General features: G+C 51.2%; 1 protein-coding gene across 3 annotated transcripts in view; it reads right to left on the reverse strand.

Moving 5' to 3' along the window:
- SLC38A8 (solute carrier family 38 member 8) overlaps nucleotides 1-17,293 on the reverse strand; it is a 46,067-nt gene extending 28,774 nt beyond the window's left edge. For 2 of the 3 annotated variants that reach the window (XM_061386860.1, XM_061386862.1), the window contains exons 1-2: nucleotides 15,012-17,293; nucleotides 10,448-10,646 (exon numbers count right to left, since the gene is read on the reverse strand). In XM_061386860.1, the coding sequence (XP_061242844.1) occupies nucleotides 10,448-10,646; nucleotides 15,012-15,374 (562 nt within the window). In that variant the 5' untranslated portion in view covers nucleotides 15,375-17,293. The remainder of the gene's footprint in view (nucleotides 1-10,447; nucleotides 10,647-15,011) is intronic. The other variant, XM_061386863.1, reaches the window with a different exon arrangement.
- Nucleotides 17,294-20,514: the final 3,221 nt, after the last annotated feature.

Raw genomic sequence — 20,514 nt, forward strand, 5'->3', positions numbered from 1 at the left:
AGATTCATCTCAATACGGCAGAACCTCAGAATCCTCAACACAGCAGCCACACAGAACACTTCTCAGTCCAGCAGCCCCAAATCCTTCTCAACACGGCAGCCCTTCACATCCTTCCAACACAGCAGCCACTCAGATTTATTCTCAATAAGGCAGCACCTCAGAATCCTCCTCAATATGGCAACTCTTCAGAATCCATCTCAATACTGCATCCTCTCAGAATCCTCTACAAAAGCCCCTCATATCCTTCCCAGGGAGGCAGCTACTCAGAATCCTCAGCACAGCAGCCCCTCAGAATCCTTCTCAACACAGCAACTCCACAGAACATTTTCAATGTGGCAGCCCCTCAGAATTATGTTCAACATGGCAGCACCTCAGAATGCTTGTCAACACAACCAGGTCTCAGATCCTTCCCAACACAGCAACCCCTAAGAATCTTCAAAACATGGAGGTTCAGAGAATCCTTCTCAACAGATCAGCCCCTCCTCAACATGGCAGCACATGAGATTCTTATCAACACAAAAGCCCTCACGATCTTTTTCACACAGCAGCCACTCAGAATTCTCATCATGACAGCAGATCAGGATGCTCCTCAATATAGCAGCCCGTCAGGGTTATTTTCTACATAGCAGTCCCTTAGAATCCTTCCCCAAACTGCAGGCGCTCAGAATCTTTCCCAACACAGCAGTCCCTCAGAATCCTTCTCAACGTGGCAGCCCCTAAGAATCTCATCAACACAGAAATCCTCACAATCCATTTGACACAGTGGGTCCCTTCAGTTCAGTTCAGTCGCTCGGTCATGTCTGACTCTTTGCAACCCCATGAATCGCAACACATCAGGCCTCCCTGTCCATCATCAACTCTTGGAGTTTACTCAAACTCATGTGCATCGAGTCAGTGATGCCATCCAGCCACCTCATCCTCTGTTGTCCCCTTCTCCTCCTGCCCCCAATCCCTCCCAGCATCAGAGTCTTTTCCAATCAGTCAACTCTTCGCATGAGGTGGCCAAAATATTGGAGTTTCAGCTTCAGCATCAGTCCTTCCAATGAACACCTAGGGCTGATCTCCCTTAGGACGGACTGGTTGGATCTCCTTGCAGTCCAAGGGACTCTCAAGGGTCCCTTACATCCTTCCAAACACAGCAGAAACTCAGAAACCTTTTCAACAAGGCAGCACTTCAGATCCTTTCCAATGCTGCAACCCCTTAGAATCATTCTGAACAGAAGTCCCCCAGATTCTTCTCAACAAGCATTCCCAAATATTCTGCTCCACATGGAGACTCTAAGAATCTTTCTTAACACAGCAGCCCCTAAGATTATTCTAAACACAGAGGCCATCAGAATCCATCTTGCCAGGCAGCCCTTTTGTTACTTCTTAAGATGGCAACCCCTAAAATACTTCTCAAAATAAAAGCCCTCAGACACCTGACATGGCAGCCTATCAGAATCCTTCCCAACGTGGGAGCCACTCAGAATTCGCATCAACACAGCAGTGGCTAAGACTCTTCTCAACATGGCAGCCCCTAGAATTCTTCTCAAAATGACAGCCCACAGGAATCCACCTGAACACAGCAGCCCCTAAGAATCCTTCCCAACACAGCAGGCCCTCAGAATTGTTTTCAACAGGGAGCACCTCAAAATCTTACTCAACATGACACTACCTCAGAAGAGCCCTCAAGAGCCCTCTCTGATTCTTTACAACTCAAAATCCCTCACAATTCTTTTGACATGGCAGCCCTTCAGAATCATTCCCACCACTGCAGCAGCTAAGATTATTCCCATCATGGCAGCGTCTAAGATTCTCCTCAACTCTTGAGGCCCTCAGAATCCTTCTGACACAGCACCCATGAGAATCCTTCCCAACACAGCAGTTCCCTCAGGATCCTTCTCAAAGGATGGTCACTCAGAATCCGGTCAACACCATCTACTCAGATCCTTCACAATATGGCAGCCCCATACAATCTTTTCAAACACTATAGGTCCTATCGTCCTTCTCAACACAATAGCTTCTGAGAATCCTCCAAAACATAGCAATCCCTAAAATTCTTCTGAACATGAAGATACTCCACATCCTTCTCAACATGGCAGCCCATCAGAACTCTTCCCAAACAGGCCATGCCTCAGAAACTGTCCCAACACAGCAGCACATAATCCTTCTCAGTATGGTAGCATCTGAGATCCTTTGCATCTTTAATAATTGGGCTTCCCTCGTAGCTCAGTCAGTAAAGAATCTGCCTGCAATGCAGGAGACCCAGGTTTGATTCTTGGGTTGGGAAGATCCCCTGGAGAAGGAAATGACAACCCACTTCAGTATTCTTTCCTGGAGAATCCCATGGACAGAGGAGCCTGGCAGGCTACAGTCCATGGGGTCACAACAGTCGAACACGACTCAGTGACTAAACCACCACCACCACCACTCAAAACCCTCATCAATTCGGCAGCCTCTCGAGGATCCATCTGAACACCAGAGCCCCTCAAAATCCTTCTGAACATGGCAGCACCTAAGATCCTTCTCTGGAGAAGGAAATGGCAACCCACTCCAGTGTTCTTGCCTGGAGAATCCCAGGGACGGGGAACCCTGGTGGGCTGCCATCTATGGGGTCGCACAGAGTCGGACACGACTGAAGCGACTTAGCAGCAGCAACAGCAGCAAGATCCTTCTCTACATCACAGCTCTTGAGAATCCTCCAAAACACAGCACCTCCTAAGACTCTTCTCAACATCGAGGCCCTCAATATACTTCCAGCATGGCAGCGCCTACAATTCTTCTCAACATGGAGCCCCTAGAATCATTCTCACATGGTAGCCCTTCAGATACTCCTCAAAATGGCAGCCCCTCAGGTCCTTGGTAAATGGTAGTTGCTAACATTCTTCTCAATACTACATCCTACACTACATTGAGAACTGTTCCCAATGACGCAGCCCCTCAGGTCCTTCTGAACACTGCAGGCCCTCAGAATCCTTCTCAACAAGGCAGCCCCTTAGAATCCTCTAAAGTACGGCAGCCCCTAAGATTCAACACTGAGGCCCCTTAGAATTCTAGTGAACATTGCGGCACCTCAGAATCCTTCCCAACACTGAAGCACCATAGAACTTTCTCAGCATGGCACACCACAAATCCTCCTCAAAACAGTGGTCCCCCAAAATTCTTCTCAACACAGTAGCCCTTCAGATCCTTCTCAACACTGCACCCTCAGAATCCTTCCAAACACTGCAGGCCTTCAGAACTCTTCTCAATAAGGCAGCAGCTCAGAATCCTCCTCAACATGGGAGCCCTTCAAACTCATTTCAACGTGGCAGTCTTTCAGGATCTTCTGAGAACAGTAGCCCTCCTATCCTTCTCAACACAGCAGGCCCTGAGAATCCTCCAAAGGATGGCTACCTCTAAGATTCTTGTCAACATTTTGAGGACCCTGCTGCTGCTGCTAAGTCGCTTCAGTCGTGTCCAACTCTGTGTGACCCCATAGACGGCAGCCCACCAGGCTCCCCCATCCCTGGGATTCTCCAGGCAAGAACACCGGAGTGGGTTGCCATTTCCTTCTCCAATGCGTGAAAGTGAAGTCGCTCAGTCGTGTCCGACTCTTAGCGACCCCATGGACTGCAATCCACCAGGCTCCTCTGTCCATGGGATATTCCAGTCAAGAGTACTGGAGTGGGGTGCCATTGCCTTCTCCCTTTGAGGACCCTAGAATCCTTCTAAACACGACAATCTTTTGAAACATAGCAACACCTCAGAATCCTCAACTCAGCAGTCACACAGAATACTTCTCAATCCAGTAGCTCCCCCAAAATCCTTCCCAACATACCAGCATCTCACATCCTTCCAACACAGTAGCCACTTAGAATTCTTCTCAATGAGGCAGCACCTCAGAATCCTCCTCAACAGGACAGGCAGGCATAATCCTTTTCAACTTGGCAGCCCCTCAGATCCTTCCCAACAGGGCAGTCCCTCAGATCCTCCACAAAACAGCAGCTTCTCAGAGTGCTGCTCAACACACATCCCTCAAAATACTTTGAAACATGGCGCACTTTCAGAACCATTGTTAACACTCCTCAGATCCTTTCCAATACAGCTGCCCTCAGAATCCTTCTCAACATGGAGCACCTCAAAAATTACTCAACATGACACTGCCTCAGATCCTCAACCCTGCACCGTCTCAGAATCCTTCTAAAAATAGCAGGCCCTCAAATCCTCATCAACATGACAGCTCACAAGATTTTTCTTAACACAGAGGCCCTTCCTCTGAATCCATCTCACAGAACAGCCCCTCAGAATTCTCAACATGGAAGCCCCTCAGAATCCTCAACAGAGTAGCACCTAAGAATTATTCCTAACACAGCAGCCACACAGATCCTTCTTAACACGTAACCCACTCAGATCCTCAAAAAAAAACAGCCCTCTCAGATCCTTTCCAACTCAGCAGGCTCTAAGAATCCATCTCAATACAGAGTACCTCAAAAACTTACTCAACACAACATTGCCCAGATCCTCCTCAACTATTCAGTTCAGTTCAGTCGCTCAGTCGTGTCCGATTCTTTGCCACCCCATGGACTGCAGCACACCAGGCCTCCCTGTCCACCACCAACTCCCAGAGTTCACCCAAACTCATGTCCATTGAGTCCGTGATGCCATCCAGCCATCTCATCCTCTGTCGTCCCCTTCTCCTCCTGCCCCCAATCCCTCCCAGCATCAGGGTCTTTTCCAATGAGTCAACTCTTCACATGAGGTGGCCAAAGTATTGGAGTTTCAGCTTTAGCATCAGTCCTTCCAAAGAACACCCAGGACTGATGGACTGGTTGGACCTCCTTGCAGTCCAAGGGACTCTCAAGAGTCTTCTCCAACACCACAGTTCAAAAGCATCAATTCTTTGGCGCTCAGCTTTCTTCACAGTCCAACTCTCACATCCATACATGACTACTGGAAAAACCATAGCCTTGACTAGACAGACCTTGGTTGGCAAAGTAATGTCTCTGCTTTTGAATATGCTATCTAGGTTGGTCATAACTTTCCTTCCAAGGAGCAAGCATCTTTTAATTTCATGGCTGCAATCACCATCTGCAGTGATTTTGGAGCCCAAAAATATAAAGTCTGACACTGTTTCCACTGTTTCCCCATCTATTTCCCATGAAGTGATGGGACCGGATGCCATGATCTTCATTTTCTGAATGTTGAGCTTTAAGCCAACTTTTTCACTCTCTTTCACTCTCATCAAGAGGCTTTTTAGTTACTCTTCACTTTCTGCCATAAGGGTGGTGTCATCGGCATATCTGAGGTTATTGATATTTCTCCCAGCAATCTTGATTCCAGCTTGTGCTTCTTCCAGCCCAGTGTTTCTCATAATGTACTCTGCGTATAAGTTAAATAAGCAGGGTGACAATATACAGCCTTGACGTACTCCTTTTCCTATTTGGAACCAGTCTGTTGTTCCATGTCCAGTTCTAACTGTTGCTTCCTGATCTGCATATAGGTTTCTCAAGAGGCAGGTCAGGTGGTCTGGTATTCCCATCCATGCACACCCTCAAAACCCTTTTTAACATGGCAGACCCTAAGTTTCTGCTCCACAGGGAGGCACGAAGAATCTTTCTCCACACAGCAGCTCCTCAGAATACATCTAAACGCAGCATCCCTCAGAATCCTTCTCAACGCAGCAATTCCTCATATCCTTCTCAACGCAGCAGCCCCTAAGATTCTTCTAAACACAGAAGCCATCAGAATCAATCTCACAATGCAACCCTTCTGATTCTAAGCCCCTAAAATCCTTCTCAATACAAAAAGCCCTCAAAATCCTGACATGGCAGCCCCTCAGAATCCTTCCCAAACTGCAGTTGCTAACATTCTTCTCAACATTGCAGGCCCTGAGAATCCTTCTCAACAAGGCAGCACCTCAGATCCCCCTCAGCAAGCCAGCCCTCCCAAATTCTTCTCAATATAGCAGCCCCTCAGAATGCCTCTCACATGGCATCCCTCAGAATACTTCCCAATACTAAAGCCCCTCAAATCCTTCTCAACACAGCACTCCCTCAAATCCTTCCCAATGGGGTAGCTCTCGTGAATTCTCCAAAATACAGCAGCCCCTAAACTTCTTCTCTGGAGAAGGAAATGGCAACCCACTCCAGTGTTGTGGCCTGGAGAATCCCAGGGATGGCGGAGCCTGGTGGGCTGCCGTCTATGGGGTCGCCCAGAGTTGGACACGACTGAAGTGACTTAGCAGCAGCAGCAGCAGCAAACTTCTCAAAACAAGGCCCTCAGAATCTTTCCCAACCCAGCAGCCCCTCAGATCCTTCCCAACACAGAAAGCCCTCAGAATCCTTCTGAACACAGAAGCCCTCCTCCAGATCCTTCTCAACACAACAGCCCCCTAATCCTTCTCACACAATAGCCCTCAGGATCCATCTAAATTGCAGCACATTAGAACCTTTCCAGAATGGCAGTCCCTAGAATCCTTCCAAATACTGCAGGCCCTTTGCATTCATCTCAACAGACAGCACCTCAGAATCCTCAACATGCAGCTCTTCAAAATAATTTTCATCATAGCTGCTCTCAGAATCCTTCCCAACACAGCAGTCCCACAGAATCCTCTCAATATGTCAGCTCACTTCCTTCTCCAAAAGCAACCATTCACAATCCTCAATACAGGCGCCCCTCAAAATCATTTTCAACATAGCAGTCCCTCAGTGTGTTAAATCACTCAGTTGTGTCTGACTCTATCCGACCCATGGACTGTAGCCCACCAGGTTCCTCTGTCCATGGGATTTTCCAGGCAAGACTACTGGAGTGGGTTGCCATTTCCTTCTCTGGGTCTTCCCAACCCAGGGATCAAACTTCAGAAGCATCTCAATATGGCAGCACCTTAGATCCTTCCCAATGCTGTAGCCATTCAAAAAATGTTCTGAATACAGAAGTCCCTCAGAACCATCTCACTAAGGCAGCCCCTAAGATTCTTCTCAACACAGAGGCCCTCAGAATCCCACCCAACAGGACAGCCCCTAAGATTCTTTTCAGCACTGCATGCCGGCACAACACTCAACAAGGTAGCAGCTGGGGATTCTCAACATCACAGTCCCTCAGAATCCTTCCCCAAACTTCAGGCATTCAAATCATCCTCAAGAGGAGAATGTGAATCAGCATCTTTTCAATAGGATAGCCCCTCAGAACCCTTCCCAATACTGTAGCACCTCAGAATCCTTCTCAACACAGCAGCCCCTAACAAAGAGGCCATCAGAATCCATCCCACAAGGCAGTCCTGAATTGTCCTCAATATGGCAGCCCCTAAGATACTTCTCAACACAAAAGCCCTCGGAATTCTTGTGACACAACTGACCATCAGAATCCTTCCCAACATGGTAGCCACTAACAATTCTCATCAACACAGAAGTCCCTAAGATTCTTCTCAACACAGCAACCCTTAGAATCCTTCTCAAAATGACAGCCCATAGGAATCCACCTCAACAAAGCAGCATCTAAGAATCCTTCCCAACATGGCAGCTCCTCAGATCGTTCTCAGAATCCTTCTCAACACAGCAGCACCTCAGAATTCTTACCAACATGGCATCCACTCACAAACCTTACCAACAGGGCATGCCTCCGAATCATTCTCAACACAATAGCCACTCAGATTCTTCCCAACACAGCAGACCCTCAGAATCCTTCTCAACATGAAGCACCTCAAAATCTTACTCAACATGACACTACATCAGAATCCTCCTGAACACCACAGCCCCTCAGATTCTTGACAACACAAAAGCCTTCAGAACCCTTTTGACATGGCCACCCTTCAGAATCATTTCCACCACTGCATCTACTAAGATTCTTCCCAACATGGTGGCCCCTAAGATTCTTCTCAACACTGAGGCTGTCAGCATCCTTCTGGTACAGCAGGCCTTGAGAATCCTCCCCTTCTCAGGACTGCATCTCCTCAGATCCTTTCCAATATGGCTGCCCCACAGAATCCTCCTGAACACTACAAAAGGCTGTGTCTGAACAAGACACAGCCTACCTCAGCGTCCTCAACAAGGCAGCCTGTCAGAATCATCTTAACACAGAAGCTTTTGAGAATCCTCAGAAGCATGGCAGCCCCTAAAACTATTCTCAACACGGAGGCCCTCAGAATCCTACCCAACACAACAGTACCTCAGATACCTTCTCAACACAGCAGTCCCTCAGAACTCTTCCCAAACAGGCAGTTCCTCCAGATCTGTCCCAACAAAGCAGGCCACAGATCCTTCTCAACATGGCATCCCCTCAGAATCCTCAACACAGCAGCGCCTCAAAGATCCATCTAAACACCCCAGACCCTCAAAATTCTTCTCAACATGGCAGCACCTCAGGTACTTCCTAACATGGCAGCCCCTCAGAATCCTTCTGAACACAGCAGCCCCTAGATCCTTCTCAACACCTCAGCTGCTGAGAATCTGCAAAAAAAACAATCACCTCCTAACATTCTTCTCAACACAGAGGCCCTCAGAATACTTCTCAGCATGGCAGCCCCTAGAATCTTTCTCACCTGGTAGCCCCTCAGAATCCTTCGCAAACTGCAATCGCTACATTCTCCTCAACATGGCCGGCCCTCCAAATCCCTCTCAATACTGCAGCCCCTCAGAATCTTTCCCAACATGGCAGCCCCGGGACCCTTCTCATCACCCAGCCTTCCCAAATTCTTCTCAACATGGCAGACCCACAGATCCTTTGCAACACAGCAGCCCCTCAAGATCCTTGCCTGTGTGACAGCCCACAGACCCTTCTCAACACTGCAGCCCTTTAAAGTCTTCCTCAATTCCACATCCCCTGAGAATCCTTCTCCACACGGCAGCACCTCAGAATTCATCTCCTAAGAGCAGCACCACCAGCCGAGCATAATTGAAACTTGACATGACCTCTCCTGGCCATGGTCAGCAGGGAATCCTTGCACTGATTTACCCACTGAGAGGTTCAGATTTACCAACTTTCATTTTTTTGAGGGATGAGAGAGCGCTTCCCACAACATGGGAGCTTTTAATTTCCATAACCCCACGTCGGGGGCCTTTTTTTCATGGTTCAAGAGACAGAACAGACAAAACAAACAGTAAAACAGACTGAGATCCATCATATCAGTAATTACATTCCAAGTAAAAGTGTAAAACATTCCAATTAAAACCAAAGACTGTCAAGATGATAAAAAAGCAAGACCCGACCATATGCTGTCTACAAGAAATGCATTTTAAAATTCCAAGCCACGGTTAGGTTCACAGAAAAAGAGTGGGAAGAGAGATTCTGTACCAACGCTAATCTTAAGGACGCTAGAGAGGCTGTATTCATAGAAGAGAAGGCGGATATAATGACAAAGTAATTCAGAGACAAAAATGGAAATTTCATAATAAAAAGGCAATTCACAGTGTGTGCTTAATAACAAGAGTTTCGAAAACCATGAGCAAAACATTCATAGGATTAAAGGGAAAAAGAGACAAATCGGCAATCATAATAAGAGATTTTAACACTTTCTCTCTCAGAACCAAACAGAATAACTAGACTTCCCCACCCCACTGCCCACTCCCCAAAAATCTGCAAAGCCACAGAAGGTCTGGATCATCTTGACATAATGGAGGGTTCTAAAACACTGCACTCAACAACCACACACACCCTTTGAGAGCTCAGTAAGGGACTTACTTCCCGGGTTGTCCAGTGGTTAGCACTCCACGCTCCCAATGCAGATGGCCCGGGGTTTAATCACCGTTCAGGGAACTAGATCCCACATGCCACAAATAAAGACCCTACCTGTCACAGCGAGGAGCTCACATGCCACCACAAAGACCTGACGCAGCCAAATAAACAAATATTTTTTAAAAAAGAGATCAACAAGACAGACTGCGCCTGAGCCACTGAGTAGGTCTCAAATGCCACAATGGCGTGCGTGTGTTCTCTGACCACGATGCATTTGAGGGAGAAACCACAAGCGCATTGAGGAAACCCCCACATCAGTGGAAACCGAATTGCACAATTCCGAACATCCCAAGGGTCAAAGAAGAAATCGTAGCAAAAATTAGCAAAGGTCTGAACGACATGAAAGTGAAACCAGAACACACCAAAATCAGCAAGACGCAGCCAAAGCAGTACTCAGAGGGAAATTGTTAGTGGGGGACTAGAGGCCAAGGGTGCGTGAGCCCAGAGTCTGCAAGGTCCCAAAACTCAAGGTCTACTGGTTCTCTCTCACCGGGACGTCTTTGCAGTTGGTGCCACCTCTCATGTGGAAAATGAGTCCCCATGGGACACCCCAGCACAGCCCCCTCTCTCTCTGACTTCCGCTATACTAGTAATTACTTCTCCCAGACCTCCCTTCCCTACAATGTTAGGAACTAGGGGTGGTCTCAGCCTCTGCAGCTTGCCCAGGGCCCAGCCCCACGTCCACATCCTGCTCATCCACCAGGAGCCCTGAGCTCCACACAGGGGTCACCTCGACTGCAGCGCAGGTACTCACGCTTCTCCAGCTGGTCGCCGACCACCCTGAGGAAGGCCACGGAGATCATGAGCAGGTTGATGATGAAGCAGGCCTCACACAGCTTGCCGATGGCAGGGCCACACAGCCCTCCGACCACGCCCTGGTAGGTGGCCTGGCCGCTGACGGAGGCAGCGTAGCCCAGGACAACCAGCCCGCTGATCAGGAAGACCAGGGAGATCTGCCGAACAAGACCGTGGCGCTGGGCATACCCACAGCTGCTCAGCCCACCCCCAGTGAGCCTCAGCTACAGAGGCCATGGCCTGATGAGCCACCAGCCCATTCCCCAAAACCAGAGTTACAAAGCCGGTGGATTCTAGAGGCCACGCTGGTCTAAATCTGTGAATCTGGGATTCACGCCAAACCACACCAGCTGGACAAATGAGGCTTTGGAAACCCGGAGTTTAAATTACTTTCCTAAGATCACATGGGTCGTGGGTGGAGAGCCATAAAGCATGGTGGTTAGGAAGCAGGCATGCTGCTGCTGCTTCTAAGTCGCTTCAGTCGTGTCCGACTCTTCAAGACCCCATGGACTGCAGCCTACCAGGCTCCTCCATCCATGGGATTTTCCAGGCAAGAGTATTGGAGTGGGGTGCCATCGCCTTCTCCGAGGAAGCAGGCATACTTGAGTTCAATTCCAACCCTGCCACTCACCCGCTCTGTGGCATGAGGCCAACCATCCATCTGTCTTCCCATCTGTGAAATGGGGATGATACCGTCTACCTTACTGGGGGGTTGTGAAGCATTTGGACTAAACAAAGCACATAATCACTCAGCTCAGTGCCTGGCACGTGGTAACTGCTCAAGACATGACAGCTGGGGACTGCCCTGGGGCCTGTTGGCTCAGACTCTGCGCTCCCCATGCAGGGCCCTGGGAACTGGATCCTACATGCCACAACTACGAGCTCATAGGCCTCAACTAAAGGTGCCACGGGCCACACCTAAGACCCAGGGGAGCCAAATAAATATTTAACAACAACAACAAAAGAAATGGTCGTTGTTTCTCTCCAGACTCCCTCACCAGGGCTCTCCCTACTTCAGTTTAAATTTTGCCAACAGTATGAAAACTTTTCAAACGTCTAGGAAAATTGGAAGAATTTTGCAATGAACACCATGTCCTCACCACCTAGATTCTACTAGGAGCAGGTCCCCGTGCTTGTTTTATCATCTCTCTCACCATGTGTCCACATGTCCATCTAAACTCGGGGGTACATTTCAAGGCAACTTGTGGATATCAGTATACTTACCCCCAAAGATTTGGGCATTAATGGAGTGTCATTAATTGGAGTTTGATGTTTGTTGATAGTCCTCTCTTGTAAGAAAAAATTTACACACCGTGAAATGCACAGAGTCGGAGTGCATCACTGGAAGGGGTGCAACTGAGGTATATGTGCAGCCTGAACCGCTACCAAGTCACAGAACATCACATCCCTGAGTTCCCTCCTGGTCCCACCCTAGATCCAGAAAAAAACGCTCTAATACTACTTTGCTTTTATATATTTTCCTATCTGGCTTCTTCCACTGAGCAGCAACACTTGTGAGGGCCAGCCCCGTGGGATGGGTCAGCAGCTTATTCCTATCTTTCTTCAGTGCTCTTTCACAGGGTGGATAGCATCACTTGACTGCTCCAGCCCCTTCTGCCAGACATCTGGGCTGTCCTTCGTTTTGGCTGCTGTGAATGAAGAGCTGAGCATTCTAGAATGAGTCATGCCCAGGACCCACGTTTCCTTCTCCTGGACACACACCTAGGAATGGAATCTGTGGGTGTCAGGGTAGACATGTGTTCAACTCTGGCAATTTCTTATACACTGTTTTCCAAATCATCTGTGTCACTCAACACCCACCCCCAGTGATGCACTCGAGTCCCGCTTGTCCATGGAGTTAAATGTTTTTGAGTCTCTCCAGGCTGGACCGTTACCTGTGCCTAAGCTGGACCTGGTCTCCACACTCAGACCCCCTCCCACAGTTGTATGAAAGAGAAGAATGCAGAAGCAGCAAGGTGCTCAATCTAGAAGCCTGGGGAGAGCTAAGCTGGCCCCTTCAGACCCAGTTCGTGCCCTGACTGCAGGCTTGTTCCTACTCCAGCAGCCTAAGGGCAACATCTAACTGGACCAAGTCAGAGAAACTCAGAAGTTCAGAGCCAGGAAGAACATGCATGCTCCCTCCAGCCCCTGGACTTCTGTCCAAGATAGCTCCTCTGCCTGGAACGCCCTCCTGCCTCCACCACTGCCTCTCACCTGGGATGGGCATCCCTACTTCCCAACCCCGCCCCTGCCAAAGTCACCTCCTCCAGGAAGCCTCCCCACACTTCACCCCTGAATTGGGTTCAACCTTCTCTGTTTCATGCTCTAGCAGAACCATGCCTTTTATGGGCACAATTCTTATGGTGGGTTGAATCCTCTCCAAAGTCTAATCTCCAGAACCTGTGAAAGGGACTTAGGGGCAACCATCTTTTTGCAGGCGCAGATAATGAAGATGAAAAGGGGTCTTCACAGGTTAAAATTAAGGACCTTGAGATGAGGTCGCTCTGGATGATCCAAGTGGGCCTCAAAGCCAATGACACATGTCCTTATAAGAGACAGAAAAGGGGGAAGACGCAGAGGAGTGGCCAAGTGATGACATGGCCACAGCAAAGGAACAGCTGGAGCCCCCAGGAGCTGGAGAGGTAGGAAGGACCTTTTGCTAGAGTCTTTAAGAGAACATGACTCTGCTACACTGGGATTTGGACTTGAGGCCTCCAGGACTGTGACGGCACACACTTCGGTGGTTTACGCTGCTCAGTCCTTGGGTCCAGGGGGTGCATACAGGGTGGAGATCATCACCAGACTCTAAGCTCTATGGAGACTGGGGTCGTGTCTTTTTGCTTACGTCCAGCCCCCAGGAGAGCACCCAGTACATAGCAGGCACTGCTAAATATTTTGGACAAAAGGAAGCAAAGGGGGTCAGACTGAGCCTCGGCCAGTGAAGGTGAGTCTCTGCTAACGCAGTGAGCTGACCACACAGGACTGGGTGACCCTCAACAGGGTCCCTGAGCCTCTGAGCAGCCAGTTGGCAAAAGCCCCTGGCCAGGCTGCCTCTCTCTTTGCAGTCGAGGAAGATCCAGGCTCATTAATTTCATCAATCCTCCAATGCTAATGAAGCCATGAGAGACCTAAAATCTCACACCACTAGCCTCCCAGTGGCAGGGATGTTTAAACATTCCGCCAACCCAAATGGGGGCAGAACTCTCTGGTGAAGAGGGAGAGACAGGAAACGGGGTGGGGGAAGGGTGAGCTGCTCGCCAGCCTTTCTCCCTTGTGGGGAGTTTCCATTGATTCCTATTTGGGGTCCCCTTTCCTCGAGTCTGCCTGCTCAGGGCCGGAGCTTTAGACCATCCCGGGCCAACGGCAAGCCACCCCAGCAGCGTCCGTGCCACCAGGGAGACCCACCCGCACAGAGTCAGCATCTGCGGCCCTGGAGGCGCTGGGAGACCCCGCAAGGAGCCTGGGGAGCGAGTGGGCCGCTGCCCTCTGACTGGCCGGTCTGTGCCTGACACGGACCACCACACTGGCCCCACCGGCTCCGTCGCTGACCCTCTGTGGCTGGAGGTCGGGCTCCCTGTCCAGGGGACAGCACACACAGCCTTGCTGCCCGTCGCATGCACCCACTCAGTGCTGCCTCGGAGGGGGCTTCTCAGCTTCCACCACCCCCAAACGGGTCACACCCGCCTCCCCAGCGCCACTGCCCACCACCTCATTCGACTTCCTGAATCTTATCCCAGCTCCCCGTTTGAGCAAGCTTCAGGAAGACAGAGCCTGCATGCTCCGAACGGGCGCTGGGCCAGCGCGGGGCCGGCACAGGCTACTGGACACCACACAGGATGGTATTTGGCAGCTTCCAGAAGGATCAGAAAGGCCCAACGGAACCCTTATCAGCAGCTGCCAGGGAAAAGCCTTTGACACGATGCCTGACAAAGAGCTCACCAGGAAACGCCTGATTCCTATCAGCTAATAAAATGAAGCTGTGCTAACCAGCAGCTCGTCTCCGCTGAGGACAGTCAGTCCCTGGAACTTTCTGGAAAAGGAGGGAGTTTGGGCTCCACACGCAACACTGGCCAAACACCCCTGACACTGCGCAGGCTGGGGGCTTACGGCAAGTCAGTCCTGCTCTGCCCAAGGATTTGGGCTTTAGTTGTGGAGCAGAGACCAGCTGCCAAGAGAAGGCAGGCAGTGGCTCAGCTCATAGGCCGGGTTCATAGGCTGCAGGTGCGGGGAGCACAGCTCCACCTGCCCTCCCCCACTCCTCCCCCCAACCCCCACCTGGCTGCGTGGCCCTCAGCTCCGAGGATGCTCACGGCCCTGGTCTGCAGGTTTACACCGGGATTTTCCTTTCTCCCCCATGAGCTGAGAGGGACAAAAAACCAAAACATAGGAGTAATTTTGAAGACAAGCAGCTCTGCAGAAGCAATGCCTAGGGCTCTGCCTGGAAAAATAAAATTCAGCTCCTACGTGCTCCCAGAGACCACCCTCCCCGACCCCGCCCCATGAAACGGCCCCCGATGGCTTACCAGCTCCACGAGGAAAGCGGGGGCCACTCCCCCCGCCTTGTGGAAGGCCCACGGAAAGTTGAGCAGGCCAGCGCCCAGCGCAGACTTCAGAAGGATGAAGACGGCACCCAGCGAGGACAGGCCAGGGCCAGAGGCTGTGGGGACCGGCTTTTCTGAAAGGCCTCCACCTCCTGGGGTCTGCCCCTCCATGGCTGGAAGCAGAGTGGGGAGGAGGGTTGTCTCGGGACCTCCAGCTAGGAGGGGTCTTTCCTCCACTGAGCTAGGGCATCCGTCACAACCACCCGGCCTTGTATGCTTTCCGAGCCTCTGATCCCCTTTCCAGAGCCTTACACACCCACCTGCCCTGTAACACCTGGTCCTCATGCCTTCCCCTCAACAAATGTTTCCCAACTTTTACCCCTGTTCATCGGCACTCCTGCCCTCCCACTCAACTCAAGGCCACCGGAGCTGCCCCCTCCCCTTTCTCTTCCAACCCCCAAACTTCTTCTCCCTCTATCACCCATCCCCCTGCTTCCAGTACCCAGTCCTTACCATCAAGTCCAGTCTTCACGGAGACCAGCAGTCCTGGGCCATTGGGGATGGGATTCAGGCTCACGCCAGAGGACCCGGAGGGGTGGGCAAATGAGTCAGGAATCGTGGGCGGCCCTAGAGAGCACCGGTGGGGGTCACAACCCCAAACCTAGGAGGATAGGACCAAGAGGTCAGGCCATTCCTCCCAAGAACTAGCAGCTTCCGAGGCTGCTGGTCTGAGCCGGGGAGGAGGGGAGGCTTAAGACGCGCGGGGGCGGGGCTTTCCCTGAGCCCTGGGTCAGGGAGCTGGCTGATCTCACCCAGCGACCTGGGCGGGGGGCCGAACACCTCCTCCCAGGACACCTCTCCAGGCCCCCTTCTGTTACCTGCTAGGGGAGCCGTGCCTGGCTGCCCAGCTACAGAAAGGGGTCTGTCTGCCCTCTCGCAAGGGGGCTGGAGATTCATGTAGGCAAAGGCCCAGGAGCTTCACTGGGTGGCTCCCCAGACTAATGAGCCCTTGAATCACCTGGAGGTGGGTTAAGAGGCCAGCGCTGACCCGCCCATCCTGGGTGGAGCCGAGATCCCACACTGCTCACACTGCTTTAGGGAGCTGCGTGCTGGGGGTCCCTGGACCACATTTTGAGTAGAGGCCACCTCTCCAACCTGATACAGTCAGCTTAGATACAAGCAGAATACTGGAAACGGTTCCAATCTGGAAAACACAGGCCCATGAAGGTCAGGTCTTGAATTCAGAGGTGAACTTGTCTGTACCTCGCACTCAGACTCAAATCCCCTCAAGAGTGTGTTAAATCACAGACCATGGGCTCCCTCCATGGCATTGCTGACTCAGGGGTCCAGAGGCCCTTCCTGGGAACTGCTGCTTTAAGTTAAATGTCTTCAGCGCCTCCCTCAGTCCAAGTGTCTGTGGAAACCAGCACCAAAGGTGTGTCTCACATGGGCTCGAGCCCACCACGGTGCCCCCTTGCTGCAGCGGCATCGCTTGGTCTGCTGAGTGGCGGGTGAGTCTGCAGGTGCCAGGGGACAGGAGCCAGAGCCAGCCGGCATCTGGGCCGTAAAGCGGCGGCCCCCATGTGAGCAGTCTCACCGGGACCCGGGCCTTGCAGGGCATGCTGGACGGCTCCCGGAGTCCTCTCGCCCAACCCCGAGGGCTGTCACCATGGTCTGTAGGGAGCAGGGCTCCCCCGAGGTGGGGCAAGTGGCTTGAAACGTGACCACTGACCGGTGCCAGACCTGGGAATCAGCCCGAGTGTCCCCTCAAAGCCAACAGTGTCACATTGCCACCCCCTCGTCCCTGTCCGGATTCCAAAGGTGCCCAAATGGGGCTGGATGAGTAATGGCAAGAATGAATGGGAGAGTGGGTGGCAGGCCACGGTGCGGGGAGGGGGAGAGGCTGGCGTGCCCAGTCCCTCTGGAAATCACATGGCTCAGCGCTCCCCCACCACAACCCCAGGCAGTGAAGATCAAGGGCCTTCACAGCAGCCTGGCTTTCTACTCCTTAATCTGGGCTCTGGGCTCAGGGGCACTTCCCTGTCCTGCCTGGGTCCCTCATTAGCTGCCCATTAACGTGCATGACTTAGAAATTGGTCACTGGGTTGTGAAATTCCACTCAATGGGGAAAGCCTCTTAATTCTGAAGGGCTTTGATATGCCCTCTGCCGAATCCCAGGGCTTCGTGACCTTTCCCGGGGAGGAGAGGCGCCCCTGGGCCCGTCTGTGTGGGTGGGCAGCTCTAGCGGCACATGGGGCTCAGCCCAGCACATGGGGCTCAGCCCAGCACCCTGCACATGGCCCCACATTGCCCCCCAGGGGAGCACCTGGCCAGGGACGTGCCCGGGTCCCTCCTTCCCATCTCCACAGGTACTGGTCACCTGGGAGGTTGCGAACTTCAGGGAGAAAGTGCCTTCAGCTCATTTCCACGAACTTTTGTGTTCATACCCTTCAGAAGGTTCTGGAAGACAGATGGGCAGGTCTCAGGAACCTGAGGGCCTGGGGCTGTGATCCACGCCTCACAGAGGTCACCTGCAGAGTGGTGGGAACAGCCGCACCTATCCTGCGAACAGGGACACAGGAGAGGTCAGAGGGCAGAGAGACAAGGCTGACAGAAGCAGAGGGTGGATTGCTGCACACTGGGAGTGAGGAGGGGGTGGCCGCTCAAGGGATGCAGGGCCTCGAGAAGCTGGGACAGGCCAGGGAGCCAATTCTGCCCTGGAGCCCTCCGAGGGAACCAGCTGCATCTGGGCTCCATGAAGCTGATTTGGACTTACAACCTCCAGGACTGCAGGGAATAAACGCGCCCTTGTTAAGTCCGTGCTTCCTGGTAACTTGTGACAGCAGCAGTGGGAAACAGATACACCCAGCACCACGAGTTCTGAGGGTCGGCACCTCTCAGGGCTGGAGGTCCATGGTCCACCCCCCACCCCGGCTCTGGGCCTTTTCTCAGTAGCAGGTCAGAGACGGGGGAGGCTTCCAGGTGACACTCGGCCCAGAGCGTAGGCCTCGCTCTCCCCTCCCCCTATGAAAGGGATGGACCCCTGAGTTACAATCTGGAGTCCCGCTCTAGCTAAAGGAAAACTGTGCCTTGGCATTTGAAAGTGAGAAAGTATCTTCAAACAGCCTTAATACTGACCTTCCTCCACCCACCACATCCATAGGAAGAGTCCCCAGGTGTCAGCAGCCAGACCGGAGGCTGAGTCACAGGGCAGTGGGCAGGTGCCCAGCCCTCAGTTCAGTTCAGTCGCTCAGTCATGTCTGACTCTTTGCGACCCCATTGACTGCAGCATGCCAGGCCTCCCTGCCAATCACCAACTCCCAGAGTTGACTCAAACTCATGTCCATCGAGTTGGTGTTGCCACCCAACCATCTCATCCTCTGTCGTCCCCTTCTCCTGCCTTCAGTCTTTCCCAGCATCAGAGTCTTTTCCAATGAGTCAGTTTTTCGCATCAGGTGTTGGCCAAAGTATTGCCATTTCAGTTTCAGCATCAATCCTTTCAATGGATACTCAGGACTGGCTTCTTTTACGATTGACTGGGTTGATCTCCTTGCAGGCCAAGGGACTCTCAAGAGTCTTCTCCAACACCACAGCATCAATTCTTCGGGGCTCAGCTTTCTTCATAGTCACATCCATACATGACTGCTGGAAAAAATTAGCTTTGACTAGATGGACCTTTGTTGGCAAAGTAATGCCTCTGCTTTTTAATATGCTATCTAGATTGGTCATAGTTCTTCTTCCAAGGAGCAAGCGTCTTTTAATTTCATGGCTCCAGTCACCATCTGCAGTGATTTTGGAGCCCAAAAATATAAAGTCTATCACTGTTTCCATTGTTTCTGCATCTATTTGCCGTGAAATGATGGGACCAGATGCCATGATCTTAGTTTTCTGAATGTTGAGTTTTAAGCCAATTTTTTCACTCACCTCTTTCACATGTATCAAGAGGCTCTTTAGTTCTTTTTCGCTTTCTACTGTAAGGGTGGTGTCATCTGTGTATCTTAGGTTATTGATATTTCTCCCAGAAATCTTGATTCCAGCTTGTGCTTCATCCAGCCTGGCATTTTGCATGATGTACTCTGCATTTAAGTTAAATGAGCAGGGTGACAATATACAGCCTTGACATACTCCTTGCCCAATTTGGAACCAGTCTGTTGTTCCATGTCCAGTTCTAACTGTTGCTTCTTGACCTGCATACAGATTTCTCAGGAGGCAGGTCAGGTGGTCTGGTATTCCCATCTCTTGAAGAATTTTCCAGTTTGTTGTGATCCACATAGTCAAAGGCTTTGGCATAGTCAATAAAGCAGAAGTAGATGGTTTTCTGTAACTCTCATTTTTTTGATGATCCAGCGGATGTTGGTAATTTGACCTCTAGTTCCTCCACCCTTTCTAAATCCAGCTTGAACATCTGAAGCCTGGCTTGGAGAATTTTGAGCATTACTTTGCTAGTGTGTGAGATGAGTGCAATTGTGCGGTAGTTTGAACATTCTTTAGCATTGCTTTTCTTTGGGCTTGGAATGAAAACTGACCTTTTCCAGTCCTGTGGCCACTGCCGAGTTTTCCAAATTTGTTGGCATATTGGGTACGGCACTTTAACAGCATCATGTTTTAGGATTTGAAATAGCTCAACTGGAATTCCATCATCTTCACTAGTTTTGTTCATAGTGATGCTTTCTAAGGCCCACTTGACTTTACATTCCAGGATGTCATTCACCTACATTCTAGGTGAGTGATCACACCACTGTGGTCGGACATGGACACATGTCTGTGTCCCTGTTTACCTTAGGGAGCCTTTAAAGCAGATTTCTAGGCTCTTCCCAAGGAGCATATGATTCAGTAAGTCTAGAGCAAGGTGCAGGGATCTCTGCCTGCACTGCCCTCATGTTACCAGCAAATTAAACCAACATCCTATTATAGTAACATCCTCTTAATGGCACCACCCATCGGGGGAAAAAAAAAATCGAGTTTTTTTCTCTGGAAACTTCTTCTTACTCTACATGTGACAGTCCTTAACTCACTTCATCTTGGAGCCAGTAAACATTGAGTAGCACCCCCAGCATTACCAGCAAGCAGACAGCCTTCCCACCATAAGAAGCAATCTGGCACTGGGGGCTCAGGCCCAGGCCAGATCTGGGTTGGAAGGCTGGCCCCCCTCAGCCTAGAAATGGTGGTTGGGGTATCACGGGATGAATGAGACTACCCTGCCCAAGCCCCTTAATGCACACCAAACACCCGCCTGGCTAGGCCAGCGGTGCGCTCAGCAGAGGCAGCACCGTTGTTCCAGGTGGGCTCGCTGAGCACAGCCTTGTTCTGGTGGGAGGTCCTCAGGGTCCTTGTACCCGGGCACCAGAGGCTAGGTGTGTGCAGGGAAGACCCCAGACTGGTGTGCCAACACAGGGGAGGGCTGAGGGTGGGAAGAGTAAGCAGCAGGGCTAAGGAAACCCTGATCACCCCACTTCTGGCCCCTCTCCACACAGTCAGGATACTG

This window comes from Bos javanicus, chromosome 18 (genome assembly GCF_032452875.1).
Source record: "Bos javanicus breed banteng chromosome 18, ARS-OSU_banteng_1.0, whole genome shotgun sequence".
NCBI lineage: Eukaryota > Metazoa > Chordata > Mammalia > Artiodactyla > Bovidae > Bos > Bos javanicus.